The 23,895-nt window shown below is 36.4% G+C and overlaps 1 protein-coding gene across 22 annotated transcripts in view; it reads right to left on the reverse strand.

Moving 5' to 3' along the window:
* The window catches only part of MECOM (MDS1 and EVI1 complex locus), a 519,851-nt gene that overhangs the window by 7,664 nt on the left and 488,292 nt on the right, over nucleotides 1-23,895 (reverse strand). For 9 of the 22 annotated variants that reach the window (XM_081138854.1, XM_081138846.1, XM_081138853.1 and 6 more), the window contains 7 exons: nucleotides 21,361-22,717; nucleotides 18,909-18,996; nucleotides 14,491-14,517; nucleotides 8,943-9,109; nucleotides 7,783-7,860; nucleotides 4,069-4,238; nucleotides 2,057-2,201 (listed from right to left, as the gene is read on the reverse strand). In XM_081138854.1, coding sequence (XP_080994980.1) covers nucleotides 2,057-2,201; nucleotides 4,069-4,238; nucleotides 7,783-7,860; nucleotides 8,943-9,109; nucleotides 14,491-14,517; nucleotides 18,909-18,996; nucleotides 21,361-22,717 — 2,032 coding nt within the window. The remainder of the gene's footprint in view (nucleotides 1-2,056; nucleotides 2,202-4,068; nucleotides 4,239-7,782; nucleotides 7,861-8,942; nucleotides 9,110-14,490; nucleotides 14,518-18,908; nucleotides 18,997-21,360; nucleotides 22,718-23,895) is intronic. The other 13 variants (XM_081138856.1, XM_081138852.1, XM_081138855.1 and 10 more) reach the window with 3 other exon arrangements.

Genomic DNA, 23,895 nt, shown 5'->3' on the forward strand with positions numbered 1-23,895 from the left:
TCAGATTAAGGAAAATCCGGTACCAGTGATAAAACCATCAACTTCCCACATTTAGAAAAAAATGAGAGCATTTACTATTTAGATTTCCCAGGGTAAAAAATAAGTAAATAAAACAATCTTGGGTGTGACAGATGCACATAGTAGAAATCTATTTAACCAGCAAAAGTTATATCATCATTATTAAGTTTTGTACAAACAATCTCTTAACCTCTTTTATCAAAGACTGATGAAACATGTTTTGCACAGGCATAAATTGTTAGTTTCCAGTTACACTGCCAACTTGCTAGCTTAAATGGATCGAAATTGCTATTTAAAAAATGAAAGAAAAAGTAAAAGAACAAAAGAGTGCATGGATGAAAACCAAAAGTAACAAAGCCAACATGATTAAGAAAACCTATTTGTTAATTATGCTTTCAAATGTGGCAACTTATGGGGGATAAATTATTCATCAAAAGTAGTCTGATAGGAGATGAGGGGGGAAAAGTTAGATGACTCAATCTTCTTACTTCTGTGCTGTTTAGACATGTTGAAGCCAGATGTTGCAGCTATAAGGTTCACAAATCTCCAATTAAGGGCTAGAAAATCTGAATAGGCAGCTCAGAACCCAAATGATGTTTTTTGTCTAATATTTCTTATTTGCATCATGTAAATATCATTATAAAAATATAAAATTGTTATCTTTCTTACTTGTTATTACTACTTTGTACTTCTGATTATCTGCCTCATCTTTCTCTCTCTCTCTCTCTCTCTCTCTCTTACACACACACACACACACACACACACACACAAATGGTGAACAGAGGAAAAGATACATCCAATTGCACTTCTTAGAGGCTGGAAAGGGGCCACATCATAGCAGATCTCCCCTTTTTTCCTTTGATACACTTTTAAACAAGTTGAAGGACAGAAGTGGTCATATATTTTTATGTTTTTTGGGGGAAATAATGTTTATTTGAAGCTTACCTTAATGGAAAAGTTGTCTGAAATAATTAACTTTGACTTCGAATAGCATCAAAAATAGAGAACACTAACAATAATACTTGAGTGATGAAAAATATGGTACTTTTGCTAATTCCATATTACTTTAAAATTTACAATGTAGCATCCTAATTTAATAAGCCATTGGATAGTCATGTTTAGAAAAATCTAGTTCTTGATATCATATATTTAATTATAACTTACAGATAAGAAAAATCCAGTAGTTTTGGTAAAATAATGTTTCATTACCATCACATAAAATGTAAAACACCAGGTAAGTGTTATTATTAGCAGCATTAAAAGTTTCCTTTATGAATTAAGCCATATGTGCTTGATGTTGATGATGACAAGAGGGATCTGGTGCACCAGGCAACTAAAAATAGGGATGATCATACCCACTGAAACAAACATGCCAAAATTATATGAGCTTCCATGGACAGCATATAAGGCAGTGACAGAATCTTAGTAAGAAGTCATCAATGGTTCTTAAAAAGGTATGTGTATGACACTCAATGGGTATTTTACATATAAACATATACAGATATATAAATATATATATAGATATATACAGTCATACATATAGTCATATAATATAGTTATATATTATCTGTAATATATACAACATATGATATATAATAGTAACCACTGTTGACCAGTGATTCAAATGAATCCCTGTGGTGTTATTTCCTTCTACTTGGCAATTTTTGATAAAATATTCTAATTAGCAATCAAGAGAAGCAGAGTAGACTGGTGGTAAAAGCCTGGGCTCTGGAACCATATAGCCCAGGTTGAATCCCACTTATCACTTAAGTGAACTCTGGCAAATTTTTTAACCTCTGATATTTTCATTCCTTCAAAGATAAAATTACATAAAAATGGTTGTTATCTCATGGGGTTACTAAAACAATTAAATGAATCAATACATGTAAAGTGCTTAGAAGAACATTTAGTATTTAATTTCTAAATAAATACCAGCCTCTGGTGGTAGAAGTAATGCAGCGTCACAAAAGTCAACACAGTAAACGCATCTGAAAACAGGTTCATTTCAGAAATCACCGAGATTCAAAACCAGCTTTACCTCTCCTCTGTGTTCCTGGGAGACTGGCTGCTGTGGTTGCTATTCCCAATGAAATTTCTAATTTCTGTGAAGTAAGCATCTTCTTTGTCATCGAGAATTGCACCTGTACTTTCCAGTTCAGAATGAGGCGACGATGTTGCCGTACCTGAGGGAAGAGAAGGCCTTGTGTGAAAAAGACTACTCATGGCAACTTATTCTGAATTGCATTCCTTCTTCATTTGATCAGTGTCGTTTCCTAAAACGGGATCTTTTAAATATTAATAATGGTAACTTTAGGAGGTCAAAGCTGTCCTAATTTATCACAGTACACATGCCAATGAAAGTCCCTTGGGGAATATTTTGAACCACTGGAATCCTGAGGTACAGTCTCCCAAAGACGTTATTTCTCCCACTAGTTCCTCTTCCCACTCTGACATGGGAATGCTTTTGTGCAGACAGTGAAGAGAGAGGGTGAGGCAAAGTACACGGGGGTGTTAAATGGGTTCTGCCAGAAGAAACTACACCCAGTCCTGGTTGCAGAGAATATGCAGTTATTGCTCCTGTGCTAAAGTATGTTACCAAAACACTGAAAATGTGCTGAAAATTCTGCATTCTGACTTGGTGGGCTGAGCCATGGGTAGACTGTGTACGTAAGAGGACAATATTGGATGGCCTTCAGCTTCTTTACCTAGAAAAATTAGAATTGTAATACCTGGTAAAGCTTCCATAAAACTTACACTTATAAACACTTTATATGTAGTCGGACTCTACACTAAAGCACAGTTCATGCTGTTTATCTTACCCACAAAATATCTACAATTTGACAATTCATCACAATAGTTTAGATAACAAAACCAAAAGGTTAAAAATTCCCTCAGCTTAATAAATTTATAATCTGGGTCAACAAATAAGTATTCAACTTTGACATATTACATTTTTAGTGTATCTATCTTATTTCTGAAATAATTTTAACTAGAACATTTTAATAATATACTGTAAGGGTATTAGACTGTCTAGTCAGTTTTATATACTGGATTAAACTTCTGTTTCTAAAATCTGATATTTTTAAACCATGATCATTAGATATTTGGCTTTGAGGGAAATGAATAGTATATAGCTCTAATTAGTAGGTCATTCAAGATCATAAGTTATGTGCCTGTACAGTGAAGGAAGAATTCTTAAAAAATACAATCTTTAAGTAAAGATTTATGCTTTGTATAAATCCAACTTTTTTCTGTTCTTAAAATCTCTTTTCCTGAATTCCACACTCACCCCCCTCCTCCCACTCCCAGGTCACTTTCTTAATTCTCTCGAAACAAACTGTGGTTGTACAGGTTGGCTCCATACCCGTATGCCAGCAGGTAAATATTAGTTGATGCTTGTTATCTAACTACTAGAAGCCAAAGGCAAGAAAACCCACCATCTCTTCTGCTAACTACATGCTGACAGGTCTGGGTTAAGAGAATTTTTTTTTGCCACTTTCAATTCTACATCAGAATTGTGATTAAAACCATACACCACTGTCATTTGCTATGGGTTACTGTGATCATGTCCAAAATCTTCTATCACTAATCTCTAAAAAAGTTACCCTGGAGAGGTTGTCTAAATTCCAGACCTGCTGCAAGAGCAGTCACGGTTCCTAGGTCAATATTCAGAACGTGGTGTTCTGGTGCTGCCCTCCGGAAATCCTCCCACTCCTGGGGCACATTCTGTGCCAACAGGTAGAAAGGCTGTTCCCTGCAATTCAGGAAATCTTGATTTATAAGTCTCCTGTGAGTCTGAGTCATGCTCCTCTTTGAGATTGCCCATTAAGAAGAACCCAAGAGAAGAAAAAATAATTCAAATAAGGCTCTGAGTTGTATATTATTCAACGATCACATCATTCGATTATCTCAAGAAAAGCATGCTACACATTTTCACAGCAGGATCTGGTTTAGAGTCAACGCGGATGGAATGAGAGAAGCAAGATTATCTTTTTAAATAATAATAATAAAAAAAGCCACCGTCTCCTCATGACACAACTGATTACCTACCAGACATGTTCCCATTCTCGTGTTTCTTTAGGTGCCTGTCTAAGTTGGTTTGTTGACCAAAACACCTATCACACAAGTGACATTTAAAGGGCTTCTCCTTATTGTGGATGTTGCGAACATGCCGCTGCAAGTTAGAAGATATGCTAAATGATCTGTCACAGTATTTGCATCTGAAAAAGAAACACGGAGAAAATTTGCAGGCTGATCAAAAGATATTTCTTAGGACCAGTAAACCCTATATCCAGAATTATCACCTATAAAACATTTGAGAGAAAAGGCACAGGCACAAACACTGTTCATACAGTCAACATTTCAATTCCAGCAGACTGATTGCGTTAAAAATTTTCACAACTTTATGTAAAACGATAATAAAATACTGGTGATCTCATGGCTCTTAAGTTTATTAGGTTAATCAGTTCTAACATTTTAAATAAACTTCATAAAATAAGAAATATTCGTTCTGTTTTGTTGTCTTCTGAGTACAATTAAATCCTTTTCAAACAAACATAAAACAAATTAACAAATTCTTCAAATAAAATGAAAAGATCATTTTAATTAAAAAGCTGTCTAATTAAATAATTTCTTAGTAAATTCACTTTCTCAATGGCTAATCCTAAAGGAAATTCCTTTCTCGTCTCCAAAAATCTTTCCAAACTTTTAAAACCGAAAAAGTGTGAATAGTTCAGCTTCATACCAAAGATGCTGATTTTTTAATCTGTAGTGATTAGGATCCCCCAGATCCTTTCCTCTGTTAACTTTTAAACTGTACAAAAGAAAATAAGAGTGCCACTACACTCTCTCTTTGGAATCAAAACAAAGGTCTCCCTTCATTAACCTCCCCTCTCTACTCCCCCAATTTTCCACTTCTATTTTTGTTAAAGAGTCTGAACCAGGCAGTTCTGAACCAGGTCAGTTTTTCAGGAAAGCACTTCGTATTCATTAGCTAATATTTTGAAGCTTTCCTTCAGACACGAAATGAAAATGTAACCCCCCTCCCACCCAGCTCTTATCGTTGAGGAGAAAGAGTGGTAACTGATGGGGAATTCTTTAGCATCTAAAGTAAAGACTGCATTATTTGTTTATGTATTTTTATATGTATGTAGCTTGAAAGAAAAATATCGAGTTTCTCCAGATAACTTTTAAGTGAAAATTTTTAACTTAGCAGCCAGAAAATTCTTCACTCATTCTTCCATGTGTGAAGGGCCCTTCTCCTCCCACTTCTGAACGCAGACTCAGTGGCTCAAGTGCTCTCCATCAAAAATCACCCCATTCCGCTCCAAGTGTTTGGGCCTGTACGGCTGTCTCTAGGTGATGCCAGAAGTCTAGTTAGTTCAGTGGGGAAAATAAATCTGTGAAACTAGTTACTTTGGCATGGTATCAATAAACCAACTCAAGGACTGATTTAATTTTCCCCCTTAAAAAACTATTCTGGCATCATGATGTTCCTCAGCCTTCCTCACTTATAATATTAATTTAAAAATGTGTGAAACCCCACATTGATAGTAGTTGTAATATTTTAGCCTCTGCTTTTGAAAAAAATATATATACATAGGGTTAGGCAAAAATAGGTCGACAGTTGTTCATATGAAAAATAATACAATGATTAATACATAATTATACAAGAATAAACTCCATTTTGCGTACTCACAACTGTAAAGCTATTTTTGCCCCACCATATATATAGATATATATATGGAGTCTTGGCCTTCTCTATATAATAACTCTATTGACTTCCAAGGCTCACGGCAATGAGAACCACGGTTCAACAAGCACAACTGTGTTGCACTAAGCAGAATAACCTAGGAAACACTGATAGAGAAAACTTATACTTCCATAAACACTTTAGAAACATTTCCACTTAAAGCATTTTCTACAAAAATTGTAAGGAAGAGAGATTTTGTCTTTGACATGCTTCCAAATTTCTGCCTGTATGAAAAGAGGCTTTTCCAAATCTAATAAACATCATCTACTCTAATATAAATAAAATTGGCTAATAAGGATAGTAATTATCTGTTACTTTGTATCTTTCCTTTGTTAGTGTCTTGGCCAAAAGGTTGAGTGCTCTTAAATGAAAAAAATTATTTCATTCTACTCAAATAAATTAGTAGATGGTTAAAAGCCAAAGTTTCAGAAATACTTAAAATGAACACACAGCACAATCATGAGCAGTGCACTATTAAGAATTTGAATGTAAACAAGGGTCACGGGAGCCTTTGGGGTCATGGTATGAGATAAAAACCCTGACATGAGAGCTCCAGGCCTGGGTTTTAATTCTGGATCTATCGGTGCCAAACTTTATAGACGGCAGTTAGCATCTGTGCATCTGCATTTGTTCATTTGTAAAATGGAGGAGCTGGGTAAATAATTAAGATCTCTAGCTATGCTAATATTTTGGTTTGTGTTTTTAAAAATACACAGAAGATAACAGCCACAGATATGAGGTAGAATAACACCACTGAGTAGAGGTATAAAGACAGAGTAAAATATCATAGTTGACTACCAGACCCTTGGCTACAACAAAATATGTGTGGAAATCTTTCACTTAAGCAGAATTCCTGGGACCTAAAATTTTCTCAAAAAGGGAAAGCACTTAAAACTTTCCATTTTTATATCTCTCTGAGACCAATTAAAGCAAGGGTATCCTATCACATATAAAGTATAAATAATCACTTACAATAAATCATTTATAAAACATGTAGGAAAGCAAAGAATCTCAGAAAACACTTCATTATTTTCTGTCTAAGTTCCTCTAGTTTTCTCCTAAAATTTCCATTATCTTCAAATAAGCATTGGTCTGCCCCCCTTTTTTTTTATTCTTGCATGTAAAAAGTCTTTGAAACCTAATAAATAATTTATTTATTTTAATGGAAAAAGTGAGCATTCAGACAAAAATAATTTTACACATATGCAATACATAAGAATTTCAAAGCAGAATGAAATTACAATATCACTTAAGATAAACAACATTCATTCTCTGAAGAAATATTTATGAGTACCTAATACTATGTGCAAAGCATTACGCATTAAACAATGTAGATTATATTTTAAAACTGGAAGGGAGAACGCTGATTACTTTCATTCTTTAGTAAACAATAATATTAAAATTAGACATGTGCTCCATGTGTCATGTGGCTGATTTTGACATTTAACAGAATAAGCTAAGAGGTAATCTAGAAATTGTCGGTGGAATTGCCCCTCTTCCTATAAGATATTCTGTTTTATCTATGCTACCCCTAGTCCCACAATTTCTTTCCTCGCAGGTTTAAGGTTCATTCCTTTAACCTCCTAATGAGACCTGTGGACATTAACTCAACTCTGCTGGGGAAGCAAAGAGATAGACCAGTTGCAAGCTCCTAGCAGAGATTTAAGGTTTGGAAAAGGCGGCTGCAATGTTGTGATTATTGTCAATTAAAATAGCACTAATTATTGAGAAAAGAGAGAACTAAGATAATTTTTAAATGTTTAACTTTCCTTAAGCACTTATTCTGTATTAGACATTGATAGGACTTTTAAACTGATCTAAGAAGCTTTGATTAAAGAAATAGGACTCTTCTAATTTTTATCCTAGCCATTAATTAATTCTTCTTTGACTCAGAATTAAACAGACATACATTCAGACATGCCTCAGAGTAGTTTCCTTTAAAACTGTGACAATGAGTCCACTTTGATTATTACAACATGTATCAAGATATTTAGTAAAAATCATTGTCAAACCTGTAAGGCTGCTCTCCTGTGTGAGTTCTCAAGTGCCGTGTTAGGTTCGCAGACCTTGGAAAAATCTTGCCACAGTATCTGTTATGAAAAAGATGTTTATAAGAGAAAGTCAGCACAATTGATTTTATTTCACTCAAGCCGCATAGAAGCCAGATGCTTATTCCCGATTTAATTAATCTTGCATGGAACTCACATGTCTTTGGTATTTAAAATTTGCAACAAAGCCATTCTACAGATATAAATAACTCTGCAAACGAAGGCTGCGCTGTGAGATCTGGTTGAATTTGGTCATGCATAAGCAGGCAGTTTACGAAAATAGACTTTAGTTTTGATGACCCCCATACGCCTCTTTTATTAACTCTGTATCTTTATATTCACAAAACTGAACCAGACAAGGGGATAAAAAAATGACAAGAGTCTGTGATTCTGGGTTGATGTAAACAGATTTCAAATGTTTCAACTCACTTTCCATGTTAACCACAGTGACAACTCTCTGTACATTGAGCGGTATGAGAGCGGACAAGATTCTAAGACCTCATCCATCAAGGCATGTTCCTGTGAAATCTTTTCTGGAAACAGTGACATATTTTGCAAAGAGCAGATAAATTGATTTGCCTGAGTCAGATGCCACAAATTTCTGAAGACAATGCAGAAATTATAAGCATAATGCATTTAAACAAAATAAAACAGAAACAAAGAGCAAGCTTTACTGTACTACTGATGAGTAACAAGAAACTTATTAACTAGCTTTCTTCACTTATCGACCTTAATCCGTCCTTCATTAATGGCCTTACTCTTCAATGCCACGACAATTAATAAATGTATGCTTGAGGACAGTAGTATTATAGTTTTGGATGAAAATAATTAACTGTGAAAGAAAATTCATAAATATCAAAGTGAAACAAGTAGATAGTATTTGGACTGTTTCCAACCTCATTTATCACAACCAAATGGCCTGTGTTAAAATTCTCATTTAATAATAATTTTTTAAAACCACTATTTTTATATCTCACTAAATAAAGAGTACTTTGAAGTGCCTGAGATCTATCATGGTCGCTATTAATCATCCAATCAAGAATAATTTCCAAAACAAACAGCAGGGCCTTTGAAATGAGAGGGGGGATTTCGGGGAAGCGGGCCATAATTAGCTTCGCAGTTACCTGCAGGTATAGCGCTCCTTGCCTTTCCTCAGGAGGTTCTCTGGCAGGGCGTTGGGGGGCGCTCTGAAGTTGAACATCGAGGGAACGGACTGCAGAAGTTCGCTGGCCTCGGGTTTCAGCGCACTGAAGCTCTCCAGCTTCTCTGCCATGTTCTCGATCGCTGACATCTGAAAGGCAAAAGCACAAAACCATGAAGGACCCGTCTGACATCTTTTCTTCTGCAGTAATCCCCGGCAAACCATGAACATCACTGATAAAAAAGGAAGCGCCAAGTCTGCTGAATGAAACGGTCTGTAGAGAGAGGTTGTAGTGTCCCGGTATTAAACAAACAATGAGGATTTATTGATTTTGGAAATAATAAACATTATAACGCTCATAAAATGCTGGGTATCCTTTTTCATAAGACCTTCGTTGGACCATTTTATAATAATCCGATGTACAATTGAGCAATGAAATATATGAGAGATAATAAAGCTAAATTAGATTTTTATTAAATTAAGTGAGAGCACTGGTATTACGTTATGGATACCGACAGTAAACTGGAAGTTATAGGGAAAGGTCCTATAGGCCTGCCTAGTTAATAAAAACCATAGGAAGCATGGAGTCCCATGAAAAGAACTCACAGCCTGAAAAACATCAAATGTTCCAAAGTTACGGCTTAAGCCAAATGTGTACAACGCAGAAAGAAAAATTAAATGGGTAAGAGGTGTTCTGCCTCAGACTGTTTACTAATATCTGGACATGCTAAAGTTTAAGTGGGATCATACACAAAGAACTTTGATTAATTTGTTCTGGACAAAGACTGAGTGGGAAGTACAGCTCATAGTATTATAACTTCATACAATATAAAGGCGTGGGTGTCATAAGAGGAGCAATTAATGAACCACACTCAGAGGAATATTCTTGAAGAAAACCTATACTGCCTAATTCTACCCCTCGAACAGCTTAACTTATTTTGCTTATAATCTTCAAGCTTTTGTCCACCTGCACATGTATCTCACAGAGTCACAATCAGAGGGTGGCTTGGACTTTTAAAGTTACTTGATCCTTAATGTCCATAGTTAGAGGGACTATCCCCTTTCCTTCAACACTCTCAAAATGTTAAGTTTCCTCAGTGCTTACATTTTATTTGGAAGCTGCTTACTACTGAATTTTTAAGTAGAAAAAGCAAACTCTCAGGCCGTCTTGTTAAATCAACTCTCCCATTATTTATTTGGTTCTCAGGGCACTATGCCACTGGAGAGCTCAGAGAGCTGTTAAAAAGGTGTTTGCACTCTATATGCACTCTGTATGTTTCTCAGCGAGCTGGGGTGGTAGACCAGAAGACTCCAGGCAAGGATTAAAAGTGGTAACAACTGCACAGTCAAGCAACTGTTCAATCCAAGAGGATGATTCTTTTGCTGATGAGATGGGAGCACAGAGTCGGAGGCCTAACTTTTAAGCTCAGGTTAAAAATAAAAGGCAACACTTCTTACTCAAGAGGAAAATTAATGAAATAATTCATTCCGTGGACACACAGCTGGACAGAACACCACTGACTTCTTAAAGTAGAGCAAAAGCTTCACAGAATGGCCTGAGCATGAGTCTCTTCTTACAAAGGGAATCTTTTATGCTCGATTCTTCAAATGACTATTCATGTTGCAGTTAGCTCTCTGTCTTTCCCCTTTATCCTGGAACCTGCCCTCTCATTTCATGCCGGGACTCCTAATGCTAGCTACAAATTGCAACGTACAGGGTACCACTGCCAATTTGCCAAATGTCTTTCATCAAACACGGTACAAAAAAATCTCAGAGGAAAGTCAAGATACATTTACTTGTCAGACGACAAATGTGAACGCATTGGGAGGCAGTAGGGGCTATAAGCTCAGGGGTTTGATTCATAATCACTCAGCTGCTAAAACATTCTCCACAGATGCAAGCAGACAGCACATTTGTCACTATGAAGGATTTTGACATGTACTGATCACAGGGCAGAGATATGGAATGATGCTGCTGCTCAGGGAGGCTGGCGGAAACCCCGTCCCTGCAGAATATGGTCATTATGCCCCTCTAGCCAGAGTATTAGCATTTTCATATTACTTGGGATTTTATTTATTAAAAATCAATCCAGAAATATTTTATGATACTATTTTATTTGCATTTATTCCTTCTAATTGTTCCTTGTAGGAAATCATTTTGATATTCCACCCTCCATGGAATAAATTGTCTGAGTAAAAAATGACCCCTAGCCTTCAAGCTGATTAGCAGTAACAAGCCAGGGTGAGGGTCATGATCGCATATATTTATTGGGCAGAATAGTAAGTGCATGGGTGATGATTATAAATGTTTTATTTATGTACATTTAATATGTGAGTAAAGTTTCATTATCTAGCAGTTTTAAATCATTTGAGTGTCCGCTCTGCTGACACACTCAGATTCCTGTGGCAATACATCTTATAGAAACACTTTTCCTTTTATATGGAAAATAGCTTACTCATGACTATTATTATTCTCAGCTTTCATCTCTAGCTCATATAAACTACAAGTCCTTCAAGTTATTTAAGAGCAATTGGCTGTTGAGAAATGTGTCTTGCTTTAGTAGCTGCTAATAGCCCCTTTTGAAGAAAGACCACTGTGATTACTTTACCTCAAACTGTTTCGATTTGGGAAAACCATCCAGAAATAAGAAAATATATTATAGGCTTGATGACTAAATAATGACATTTTTAAAGATAATAGGGGTTACCCAAGTGCCTCTGGTATAAGTCACCCCTACCTTGGGCTTCTGGTGTAGAAAAAAAGAGGGTTACATCACAGTGGAGAAATGGGAGAAAAGATGGGAAGTGAGCTGAGGGTAGCTACTGACACCGCACACACACACCCCACCACCACTTTCTGTCCAGCTAGCTACAACTGCGCGACATCAAAGCTGTCCCTGAAGCCTTCCTTTCATTTCCATAAGATTTGTTCTCATAGCACTAGACTTCCACTAAAAAGAATAAATTTCCCCATTAGAACGAATAGAAGTGACTTAAACATTTGCCAGTTGGATAGTTTAGCAGTTATGTGACCAACCTCAGCCCTAGTGTCAATATCTTGAATTAAGGTGTTGGATTAAGATGAGTTTTATCTAGTGTGTGGGTCAACACCCCAACTTCCTTTGGCTATCTAGTCTGACTCATAGGATGTTCCTCTTGAAATAACATTCATTTTACAGAAGTGGTAAGTTTTTACATTCATTTAAAGTCTGACTCGATATTTTAAAAAGATGAATTGGAATAAATGGAACAGAATCTAGCTATATACTTTTTTTTTCCATTATGAAAAATCCAATGAAGAGGGTAATGTGTACTACTACGAATAGGAAATTTGCTAAGAATGGGGAAAATAAAGAAGAAAAAGATCATGTATTTTAGAAATGTATTGCTTTGTGTCCTATTAATGTCATAGGCTAATCTCTAATCAGTAAATGACAGGGTTTTTTTATGGAACAGTAATTTTTATTTATATATATAATAGTTGTTGATGGTATCTGCAGCCAGATGTCAGGAAGAGGAAGTCATTTCACCCCCTTCTAGTCCCCAAGAGGCTATTAACTTTATAGTGACGCAAACTAATATTTAGACACAACTCCCTAGCTTTAACCAAAAAAAAAAAAATGTAGCTATATCTCTACTCAAGTAAAGTTAGTATTTTTAAAAACATTTCAGCAGGCAAGATATCATCAACTGGGCCCTAAGCACTTAGCTTAACATTTATTATCTGGCAGCCAATAATTGATGACATGAAGTTTCTCATTAAAACTATTAAAGTGACAATCTGATTAAATGAAATGATATGTCCAATGGCACCGTAAATTATGTGACCTAATGTTTCACAAATTAGATTACACATGACTTTATCATAAAATAACTAACTTTTCATGAATAACTTATGATGGGAAAGTTTGTAGATTTGGTAGTTTTCTATATTTATTCACTTGATAATCTTGAGAAGTCTCAAAATTATGGCCATTTGGGAGGGGGAAGTAAATATTCATATTTTATCGTTATGTCACTCCATGTATCACATTCAGCAATCTTGATTATGAAATCACTTAGAGTTTTTTACCACTAAAAAGTAAAATCATGTATACTTAACATTTCCCACCAATAATCCATGTTTTATAATACACATATAAATCATAGCTCTGAAAAACCTATGAATCAATGGAATGAATGTTTCCAAAGAATTGCTATGGTAGTTGCTATACCATTGTATTATCAGCAAATGGAGTCTAACTTAAAATCTGAAAATGGCTTTGGAAGTTGGTAGAACCACTGGCCATTTATGTAGGGGACAGCACCTTATGCTTGAGACAGCTACCAACACAGCCACTGGAAAGTAATACTCTACCTTAGAAAGTGGGGACCATGAGGCAGGAGACCCAGGACATTCCTCTACCAGGAAAGGCAGATGAAGAACACTGGGAACATAGGCCAGGAAAATCAAAGAGCAACCCCATTTACTACCCAACTATCCCCTTTGCCTAAGGGTGTCTCGCTCTCTCTCTTATACTTTTGAAATAAATGAAGTTAATCTTTAAAAGTCTATCAAGATGAAAAAAAATCGTAATTCATCACATATTCCACAGAAGAAAAAAGTGGAGGAATTTCTGGTAAAGGAAAACCAACATCGGATAGAGGAAATAGGCAAGTGCTAAAGTGCTCCAACTTAAAATAATTTATTTATAATTACACGTGGTGACCAAAGGAAAAATGAACTATATTCCAAAATTTTACGCATGCCTCAAAATTAGTATATTTGAAGTAAAGAAGAAAATGAAGAAGTAAAAGCACATACACTTAGGGGAACTTTTGACATACATATTATTTATATATATATTTCCATTGACCCAAGGTTTATTTGAGAGTGAAAACTAAATAAGCACTATTTTTTATCTTGAATAAAAAATAAAGCTGTCCCCCAGTATCATTAACTGACAACTGACTATATCTGGAAACAGTAACTGAAAGCTAAGGAAGTGAGAGATCCAATGCTAAAAGATCCATTCACTAGCTAGACATGGATTTTTAAACATTGTCTTATTTCTCCATATGGCTAGAACCAAGTTCTGCCCTGGGATATATGGATGTAAATTCCGTCAGCTTGTATCTCCCCGTAAGTGCCAGTTTTATCCTTTGGAAGCCTTTATCAAAAGCATCTTAAACATACTGATATAGGCTCCCCCAAACAATGGTTATTTCCACATAGTGACCCATCTCAACGCCTCTTTTAATAACACGCTCCCATGTGCTCAAAAAGAGTTCTGCATCAAGGTATAATTATGTGGAATGGGTCAGATTTATAGAATAAACTTCTTTCTGTAAACAATGTATAGCACACTAAATGCCCAATTATAACTGAAAATATTTTGCAGCTTCACAAGCTGAAAAACTATCTTCTGAAGCCATATCACTGAATGGAGAGGGGCTTAGAATTTGTTAAGTCTGTAAAGCAAATTAGAATTTAAGTTGTTTTCCTTTTAATGTTATATTATTTTAGTCAAAAATATAAGCAGGAAACTTACCCAAGTTCTCTGATCAGGCAGTTGGAACTGGGAGCAAAATTGAAACAAAAACAAAAAATTACTTCTGTATCGGTATCTTGACTATAATCTATCTTTTGAGAAATTAACATTTATACTAACTTAGTAATTTTTGCTTATCATGTAACTATACCTTGAGTAAAAGCCGTGGGCATAAAAATTAAATATTTTTATAACATTGCTGAGTTTCCTCTATTTATGTAAATTAAATTTTAGAATCATTTATAAACCAGTATGTTTTTTTCCCCCAAGAAAGCTAAACACTACCTACTACCAACTCTTAAATTACAAAGTAGATACTTTTTATTTGTTTTCACTCATTGCAAAACAAGATTTCTAAATTTTACTTAAATAACTAAAAACAAGCAATTTCCTGAAAAAATATAGCCTCTTTTATTTTTATAATGTTAATAACAAAGAAAACAAGATATTTACTCAAATGTAAATCACTGAGTTACAAAATGTAATGTACTCAGAAGCACACTGCTTGATTTTTATTAGCATGGGACTCAGATCATCAGTAGTCAGAACACCTTAAAGGACTACAAAATCTAGTTATTTATGATAATTTATGACAAGAATCACTGGACAACACTTGAGTGACTTAGAAGCTTCTCCGGGAAACACAAATGTTATACCCTTAAAAATATGTTTGCTTGGTTAAACGGGCTAAATCTTGCTATCATAAGTTTTGGTATCTTTAATAAGGAAGACACATAGTTTTTAAGGATGAAAGATTTATCCCGAAAGAAATACAACAATAAGAAACAATTGTTGAAAGCAAAGTAGAAGATGAAGGGCAGAAGACTTAAGTGACTTCATATCAATATATAAATGATAACTTAGAAAAGAATAATTTTTTCCCAGTTCCTTGGAATGCAGTAACAGGATAATCAGATACTTTGTAAGAAAGAAAATAAAAATGAATGAATAAAAACAGAAATAGAAGTAAAACAGAATCTCTGCTGCAGATGTACACAAAGCCAAACATCTAACATAAAATGCATATTTTATAACTAATAGTAAAAGTATAGGAAAATCAAACCAAGGACTATTAGCCAGTTTTACAATAGTGTTATTGTCAAATGACAATTCAAATGAGCTCCCAAAATGAGCCAGGTAGCCAATTCCAAAATCAATGGAAAGGACATTCCAAAAGTGACACAGTGATATCACTCCCTTTATCTCATCTACTGTGGCTGTATCTCCTTTTCTAAACTAAGACTCCACAATAATTTTCAACTACTTGGGAAAGACCTCAACAGTGCTTATTTCTCTATTATATTAAACTAACTTCTTTATAAGAGAAGAAAGACAGAAGGCTAAATATTCCTCTAGTGGCCCAAGAGACCAAACATACTTCTTTAAGCACTGAACTAGCAGAGGAAATTAGAGCCCGAGAATGATAAAAATGAGCATTTGTCTTTTCATTTTAATTTACATGTTCCAATGTCTTCTAGGTATTTTTTGACAAGAATTTTAAAAATATGTGTTATTATTCAAAATGCTGTAAGGTAACCTAATAATCTTTTAATAAAACTCAAAAAATATTTATTGAGGCATTCACTGATTTGGAATTGTGCAAAGGGATATGTTAAGTAGACTACAAAAAATGGTAAAATTGGGTTTGCCCAGAAAATACCACTACCAAGCATTTATGTATCTATTTATATGCTTCCCCTAAGGCATTGAGAATATGTGGTCTCCTCTTTAGAATAACCCTGAGAAAGAGATGGGGTAGGTATTATTCCCATTCTAAAGATTAAGATACATATGCCCCAGACTGCCCATGTGATTTACTCCAATATACTTTAAATGGAAAAGGAAGTAATAAATGGTCTTATCCCGGCACTTACTTAGCTACAAAATCAAGCCCTGGGAGCAGAGGCAAGACCCTCCGTTTCGGGTTCTTGCTCTGTGCCACCCTGTTGCTGCCCAGTGGGACAGGAGAGAGCACACAGTCAGCCTCTTTACAAGTACTTCTAGATACAAAGTACAGCCCCCGCCCAAAACCTGGCTCAGGGGACGGCAGGAGGGTAGTTTACTGACATTCCTTTATATTCAAATAGAGTGCTTCTGCATCCCTTAATAATAAGAGCTTTTTCTTATTTTGGTCCTTCCACATGCCAAGCACAACGCTAACCACGTTAGTGCTTGAACCTGATCTTTACAGCTACCCTGGTGTGGTAGCTGTAAGGAGTGTTCCCATCGCACTGACAGAGAAGGCTCAGAGAGATGAACTACACCACTCAAAACCAAAGCCCTTGTGCTAATAACTAGTGAAGTCACTTGTAAAGCAGTTCTTTCTGGCCCCAAACTCTGGGCAGTTTTTTGTGTGTTGGATTGCAGGTGGAACCTGAGGCTAGATGGAATTTCAGTGTACTAGAAAGAGCAAGAGAATCCCACTGAAACTTCAGAACATTTAAGGCAGATTTTCTGAAGGCTTGCTGAAAATAGGGTGACCGAAGTTTCACCTGGGCAACAGTCTGTCACCTGAGCATCCCAGTGACAGACAGCCAAGGAAACATGGAAACAGCCAAGATGGTTAGAAACTAATGAAATGCTTCTGTAGTCATTAGCAAATAGCCTCTGTGCCGAGCACCCTGAATATCCACCCCACCCTGTTGCCCTGGCTTCCTCCCCAAAGACCCTTCAGATAGAGCCCCCAACCAGCAACTTTTGAATAGAAATACGTATATACTATGTTTGTAACAGCTGCATGCACACATGGAGTTATTGGTGGACAAGTCACCCATCTTACAAACCAGGAAATCTTCTTTGGCTAGCTAGACGTCTTTGAACTTCAGAGAATAGGGACTCTACACCTAACTCCCTCATCTCACAGATAAGGAAACTAGAAGCTGGGTGCACTGGGTCACTGGAAGACACTAAATCCCAATCTTTTTTCTCCATTACACCATGTACCCATAGCACTCAACTTTGAAGAGATTAATTACTAGATTTTAAAGAAAATTAGAATAGGAAAAAATAATTTGATTATTGTAATTAAATGTATATGACTATAATATCCTTATAAGCATTTAGCTATAATTAGAAAGTTATTAAGAGAGATACACTTTTTGTGCAATATCTGACACTAACTGCATATTATGTTCGGGTTTATTAGTCCATGAGGCCTGCAAATGCAGTTTAGATCAGCCTCAATGATAAACATTTACTACCTTAGAACCTGCTTCTTTTCCATAAAGTAAATTATATCATTTCTTAGTCTTCATATATAAAATGAATACTAACTGGGATATTTCTAACGCTTTTAATGCTAAACTATTTATATTTTCTCAGTCTGAAACATACAGAATCTCTGAGCAGTGGTAGATTTCTCAGCTAACCCAAAGATGGTATTTCAGTTCTCATACTCTGCTGTTCAAGACTTTGGGAAGGTGCTTGAAAAAGTGAAGACAAGGTAACCGATAGGGCGAGGAGGGGTGGGAGAAAAATTACAATCTAAGATCAGATAGCTTAATTACCTCCTAACTTTCTATAAGATAGCTTGCATAAAATCCCACCGATTTCATTAGAGGAGCATAATTTTTTAGTTTGAATATCCTGAAATAGAACAAATTAGTTTATAGTTTACAAGCATTTTCATATAACGTTTGCTTACTATCTATAAAGACCAGAGCTGTATCTTTAAAAAAAAAAAATTTAAAATAAGATACCATTCAATCAAGAAGCCAGGTTCAAGATGTTTATATATTTTTCCTTTCAATACAGTTCTCCACATTCTGATTGATAAGTACACAAGTTTTTTAAAAATGACCAAATAGGAACCTAGAGATAACCAATTAGATAACACTGCTTTGTATTTTCTTTGCAATGAGAAACTGTATATATTTTGATAAATGGACACAACTCCACTCTGCAAATAGCTCTGTGTATTGTGGTGAATTCCTGTGCAATTACAGAACTTTTCTGGAATGCCCAGTGGTCTCTAGATAAATTCCTTCACCCTGTATGGTAACAGCTTGTCAGGTAGACTCATTTCCTGTTTTTATCTAAGCACTAAAGAACTTTCGTGAGTTTGGGACGAGTCACGGTGTGATCCACTTCCTACTATCAGTAACTTCTAAGCACAAAAGACAACATCCATGTTCATTCTCTTAACTGCATTTTGCTCCCTCCAAAATACCCTTTGACTCAACAAGTAGTTAATAGCAGACTATCCTTGAACACTAAAACCACGATATTTTTATACATATTTCCATTACTTTTTCTTTAAAGAGTATGGATTTTAATTCTACTAGAATTTCCTGTGCTCTTCCTCACCAGCGTCACAGGAAATCCTAATGTTCTCAAGATTTCTTTCATTTCATTGCACCTGCTTTTCAGCATCAACAAGTTAGTTTACAAGCTTCAAGTCTCAAATTCAAAATACTTACTTGTGGATGAAATAAGAATCCTGGAGAAGGTCTCAAGTATTTCTCTTTTAAAGCTTCAAGTGGGTCAGTTAGTTTTCTTTTCTCTACTCTGAAAGGTTAAAATTAGATTTTGGATATGAATCAGTCTCGTATATCAATTACTACATAATCACTGACATTTAAAACAGCTCACAATAAAGCAAATGGTAGGTTGCTGGGAAGCACGCTAATAAAAATATAAAGACATCTGTTCAGTCCTTAAAGAACACTCATGGCACTTCTAGGCGCTCAAAGAAAGAAGTCCTATTTATAATGGAAAAATCCTATTGAATGACCAGTAATTATAATGAGGAAATCTAAAAAATGAAGAGTCATGAAATCAGAGGCGACTGGTGACATATCTGTACCTTTCCACTTCATGCGTAGATAGAATGCTTGGTGATTCTGAAATTGTGAGGGCACGGTTCATTTTGCAAATTAAAGTCATTTTCTACCAAGAAGGTACTCCCCCAAATATTCACTATATTTCTTCCATATTTGCCAATAATAGCAGGGGAGTTTCTAAGCATACTGTACACCTTGCTAGCCACTCTTTGAGGTACAAGCATTTTTTTTTTTGATGCCACTGCTGCTCAACAGATCAGGTGAAAGGGGGGTGACGAGAGGATGGGGAACTTTTTGGAGACAGAGACATACACGACTTACCTAGACATCCCTCTGCTCTAGAAGTGCTTGCCATCCTATTTTCTATTGAGCACATAAGAATGACATCATGGGTTGAATTTCTTTTACCAACTGTGGGTAAGTTTCTTTTAAAAGCTTGAATAAGTACACTTTTAAAATAGACTCAAAATGGATAAACACAGCTACGACTGCTTAAAATTTTATATATGCTATGTTTTGCATATACTATTTCACTTATTAAAATAACTGTTCTTCCAACCCTTTTATGGATAAAAACAATGTTTAAGACATGGGAAAGATGAGATTTCAACCCAGGTCTTACACTAAAGCTGGGGTTTAGACCTTTCATGAGTTTGGTAAAATGAGGCTTTAGGTCTCAACTGAGACAAATACCAGAGAGAAGGCTGAGATGAGTGTAAGCAAGGGGAAGGGTAGGAGGTGATGGAAAGAGGGTAACAGGTTAGTGAAGATATTGGAAGTCCATTTCCATTAGGAGGGTCTAAAAAAGAAAGTCTGAGGAATGATCTGCACAAAGTCATTATCTTCACATGCAATACTGAGTTGGAGATACAACTCTACAGGCAACGTGTAACACGCCATCTACATACAAAACATGGCAGATCTGTTGCCCCTTCTTTTTCCCTCTCAAGTAATGGGACTTCCACAGGAATTAAGATCTAATAATTAGAAAAGAGCACCCAAGCATGATGTACTGATGGTCCTGAGATATGGTGATTGTCCTTTTGTATTCTACTTGTCATGTTCAAGTAGAGGTAGCCCTTGACACGCCAGCAGTTTTTTGGTTAATGTGTTGTAGATAATATAGGTAGAAAAAAAGTTTTAAATAAAGAAGTTTGCAGCTCTAGTACCTATGAAGCTAAAGGAACTCAATAAATATTGTTAAATGAAAGAATAGATCGTCTCTTCATAAAGGAGAATCGGCAAAAATAGGCAAATAATTCCAGCTTAAGTGAGTCCAATAAAAGAGCACCTACATCTTTCACTAGCTGTTGATGTTCAAGATTTGGATGAGAAAGTAAAGGGGAAAATGCATGGTAACATTTAAATTTCATAACAAGCATAAGTGCTGTTATTCATGCCTTCTAAAGAAAATTCATATTTAAAACTAACATTCTGAATGGTCGAGTGAGTTACAGTAATGAGCTTTTTATTAAGCATATATGTGTTTCCCAAAGAATTTTTGGGTGCATTAAAGGGAACTGGATAATGAAGGCATTAAACAGAGATGTGTGGTTTTTTTAAGCCGACCACTCGCATCATATAGGAAACTTTTTTGCGATTAATGTTTCACTTACTTGGGACTCCTAACGGATTTATTTAGAAACAGAATAGGAGCAGTGCTTATCAAGGATTGTTGGTAGGGTAACAAAGAGTAAACTTTTGCTGTTCTGTGTCCCGTCTCATTCCAAATAACCTGACCCATGGAAGTACCCGCACATATTTGCATTAATCCTTCAGGAGCCTCGTTCTTCCGCCACTTGACAACTTGCTTGAAATATGGCTTTCCCATATTTTCCACTTAAAAAAAAAAAAAGTGTTTAAAAATAAATTTATTGTCAAGGGAAAGAGCTCTGCGGGCTTATTCCAAAACCTGAGATTCAGAGTCATCCAAAAATAAGTCCAAACTTCGACTTTCTGAATAAAAATGAATTCACTAGATCATTATTATAAAATAATTAAGACAGTTTGTTAAAAGCTGTAACTCTATAGCGTAAGTGCTAGCTTTCACACCTACGTCCACGTGTAACCGTCCCCCATCTACCCTTACCTGTAGATGGGGTCCATAAAGAAAGGAGTGGGTCTAGCATGCTGCAAGGAGCCGTCTGATGCAGATCTTGGTTCAACGCCGCTTCCTTTCTTTTCCCCAAACACATGGTTTTTTCGAGGCTCGGAAAGCTTTGTCCCACTGGCTCTACTCCTAGTGCCCATGCTTAGATCCAGGGGCTGGTCCTGACTTGCGGCTGGCGTGGCTGAAGGCTTGGAGGATCCTGGAGTCAAGGGCTTCTCATCCTTTCGCTTAGTGGTGAGATCAAAGGGAGACTCAGAGCTTCCCTTCTGCAGTTTCTTTACTTCACTTGGTGATTGGGGTTCCATTTTCAAGGGTAACGATCTCAAGTCTCTATCAGGAAATGGGTACATTGACTGAGAGAATGCTGGAAAAAATGGGAGGGGAAACATGGAAGGGTAAGGTAAAGCGCCAACTTTTTTGTCTTGCAGCCCCACCAGTCCTGTTGAACCAAAGTATTTTTCAGCAATAGAAGCAATAGCCTTTATAGAATCATTCACAGCTCCTGACACCGCAGTCTGCTCCTCTAAAGATGGTGAGAAAATGGAATGATTGCTGTATTCTTTCTTATTATGTATTGAAGCCAGATTCTGAAGAGGGCTTACTTTGTCTTTGAACATTTTACCATTTTCTTTAAATTTTTCTTTATCACTTTCAATGTCACTTTCCAGATCAGAGCCCGAGGTTGTTTCCAGGTCACTGCCACTTGGCGTACTGACATCATCAAGGTCACTACTCTCTGACTGGTCACTGATTTTCTCAAGGGGCCTCTCTTCAGAGGACCTCTGGGGCTGGAGCTCCACTGGCTTACTGTCCCCTACAGGTGGGTGTTTAGATAGTGCCTTCAAAATATCCTGTGTAGCTGGCAGTATCTGAGGATGTGTCATGAGGGGACTTTGACTTTTGTTTGTCTGTTCAGTACTTGATAGTCCTTTAACAGGAGAACTAGCAGGTATCAAAGGAGGCCTGTGGTACAAGCCGGAAGGAAACAGACCAGGGAAGCTAAAAGAAAATCCAGGAGCTGTTGGAAAGGTAAGACCAGCAGGATGCCTATTGGCGCCAAAATAGTCAGCAAGGCCCGGGTTGGCATGACTCATATTAACCATGGACGTTTTATCCATAGCTGGGGTTCCAGGAAGTGAAATGCCTTGGCCAAAAAATCCACCTGCCGCAAAATGGTTCTTGCCCTCACAAAACCTCCTGTGTTTATTTAAGGAAGACGTAGTGCTGAACATTTGTCCACAGTCTTTGCACTTGATTTGGGTTCTGCAATCAGCATGCATGCGCTTATGACGACAAAGGTTTGAAAACTGAGTATAGGATTTATGGCAGACCTCACCTGTGTGCAAACAACAAAAAAGAATCTCAGGCTTTATGGCAATTGCTTCTGAATTTAGCAAGTATCACAATTGGTTTACCCAAAATTTCAATTAGGAAGCCAGGAAAAGATGTTGGAGGCACCAATCTGGGTGCTCCGAACACAGATAACCCCATTTCACTAGATTCCAAAGCAAGGCATCCAACCTGACAAATGTCTTGAGGCAGCACAAATATTTCATTTATATAAAAATATTTTATCATCCCCATTGCATCATATTTTTGCCTTTAAATATTTATGAAAAAAACAAATCCCAGCATACATTGATTTCCCACCCAATTGCTACACTAACAGAATCTTTAAAATTAAAGTACTTAGATTAATTAAACATGAAACATCACAGGAACCCCTTTAACAGTTTAGACCATTTAAAGAATTCTATATTGTAGGCACGAGAACAAAATAAAACAGCCTTTCTTGTAACCAGAAACTTCACCTTTATTCCCCCCTCCCCTTGGGGAAAAAGCCTGTGACTGCTCTACCATTATTTAATTTGAATTATATCATATGCTCTCATCATTCACACATCAAAGCCACACAACAATGCACATTGTGTATTCTGAGACATTTTTAACAATCATTTTCATGATTTCAGAAAGACTGACATAATTTACAATGGCTCTATTTTAAGCCTGCAAAGGAAACTAAATTGAATGTAGCCCATCCTGCATTGCTGGTTCCCATGAACTATGATCACGTCCTCTGACTTCCCCTCACACCAGTGGCTGCGCTAACCTTCCTGCATTTATGAAACCCCGTCCTTGGGAAACATGTCCACTTGTTGTCATATCTTCGCCGGTTATCTCAGGGCTTGACTTCTGTGCGCTATAGCCAACTACGGTAAAGCCGGGGGAGCGCTCTGAATGCTCGAGGCCGGAAAGGACACAGCAGAGGGTGTGGCTGGGAAACAACCCTCTTCACTGAGAATTTGCCAGAGAAGTAGAACATCTTCCTCCTCACATATGTGCAAACAGATCTAAGGATATTTTAAGGCCAAACTCCTTAAACTAGAACTCCTTTGCTAGGTAAGAATTCCACTTACTTCACAATCCGGCCGGATTATAGGATCTGTTTCCTAAGCATCGCACATTCTATTTTACTTTAGTAAAGATGAGCCCACTTTACGTGGGAGCTTAATT

The sequence above is a fragment of the Miniopterus schreibersii genome (assembly GCF_964146895.1).
Source record: "Miniopterus schreibersii genome assembly, chromosome: 5".
In the NCBI taxonomy this organism is placed as follows: domain Eukaryota; kingdom Metazoa; phylum Chordata; class Mammalia; order Chiroptera; family Miniopteridae; genus Miniopterus; species Miniopterus schreibersii.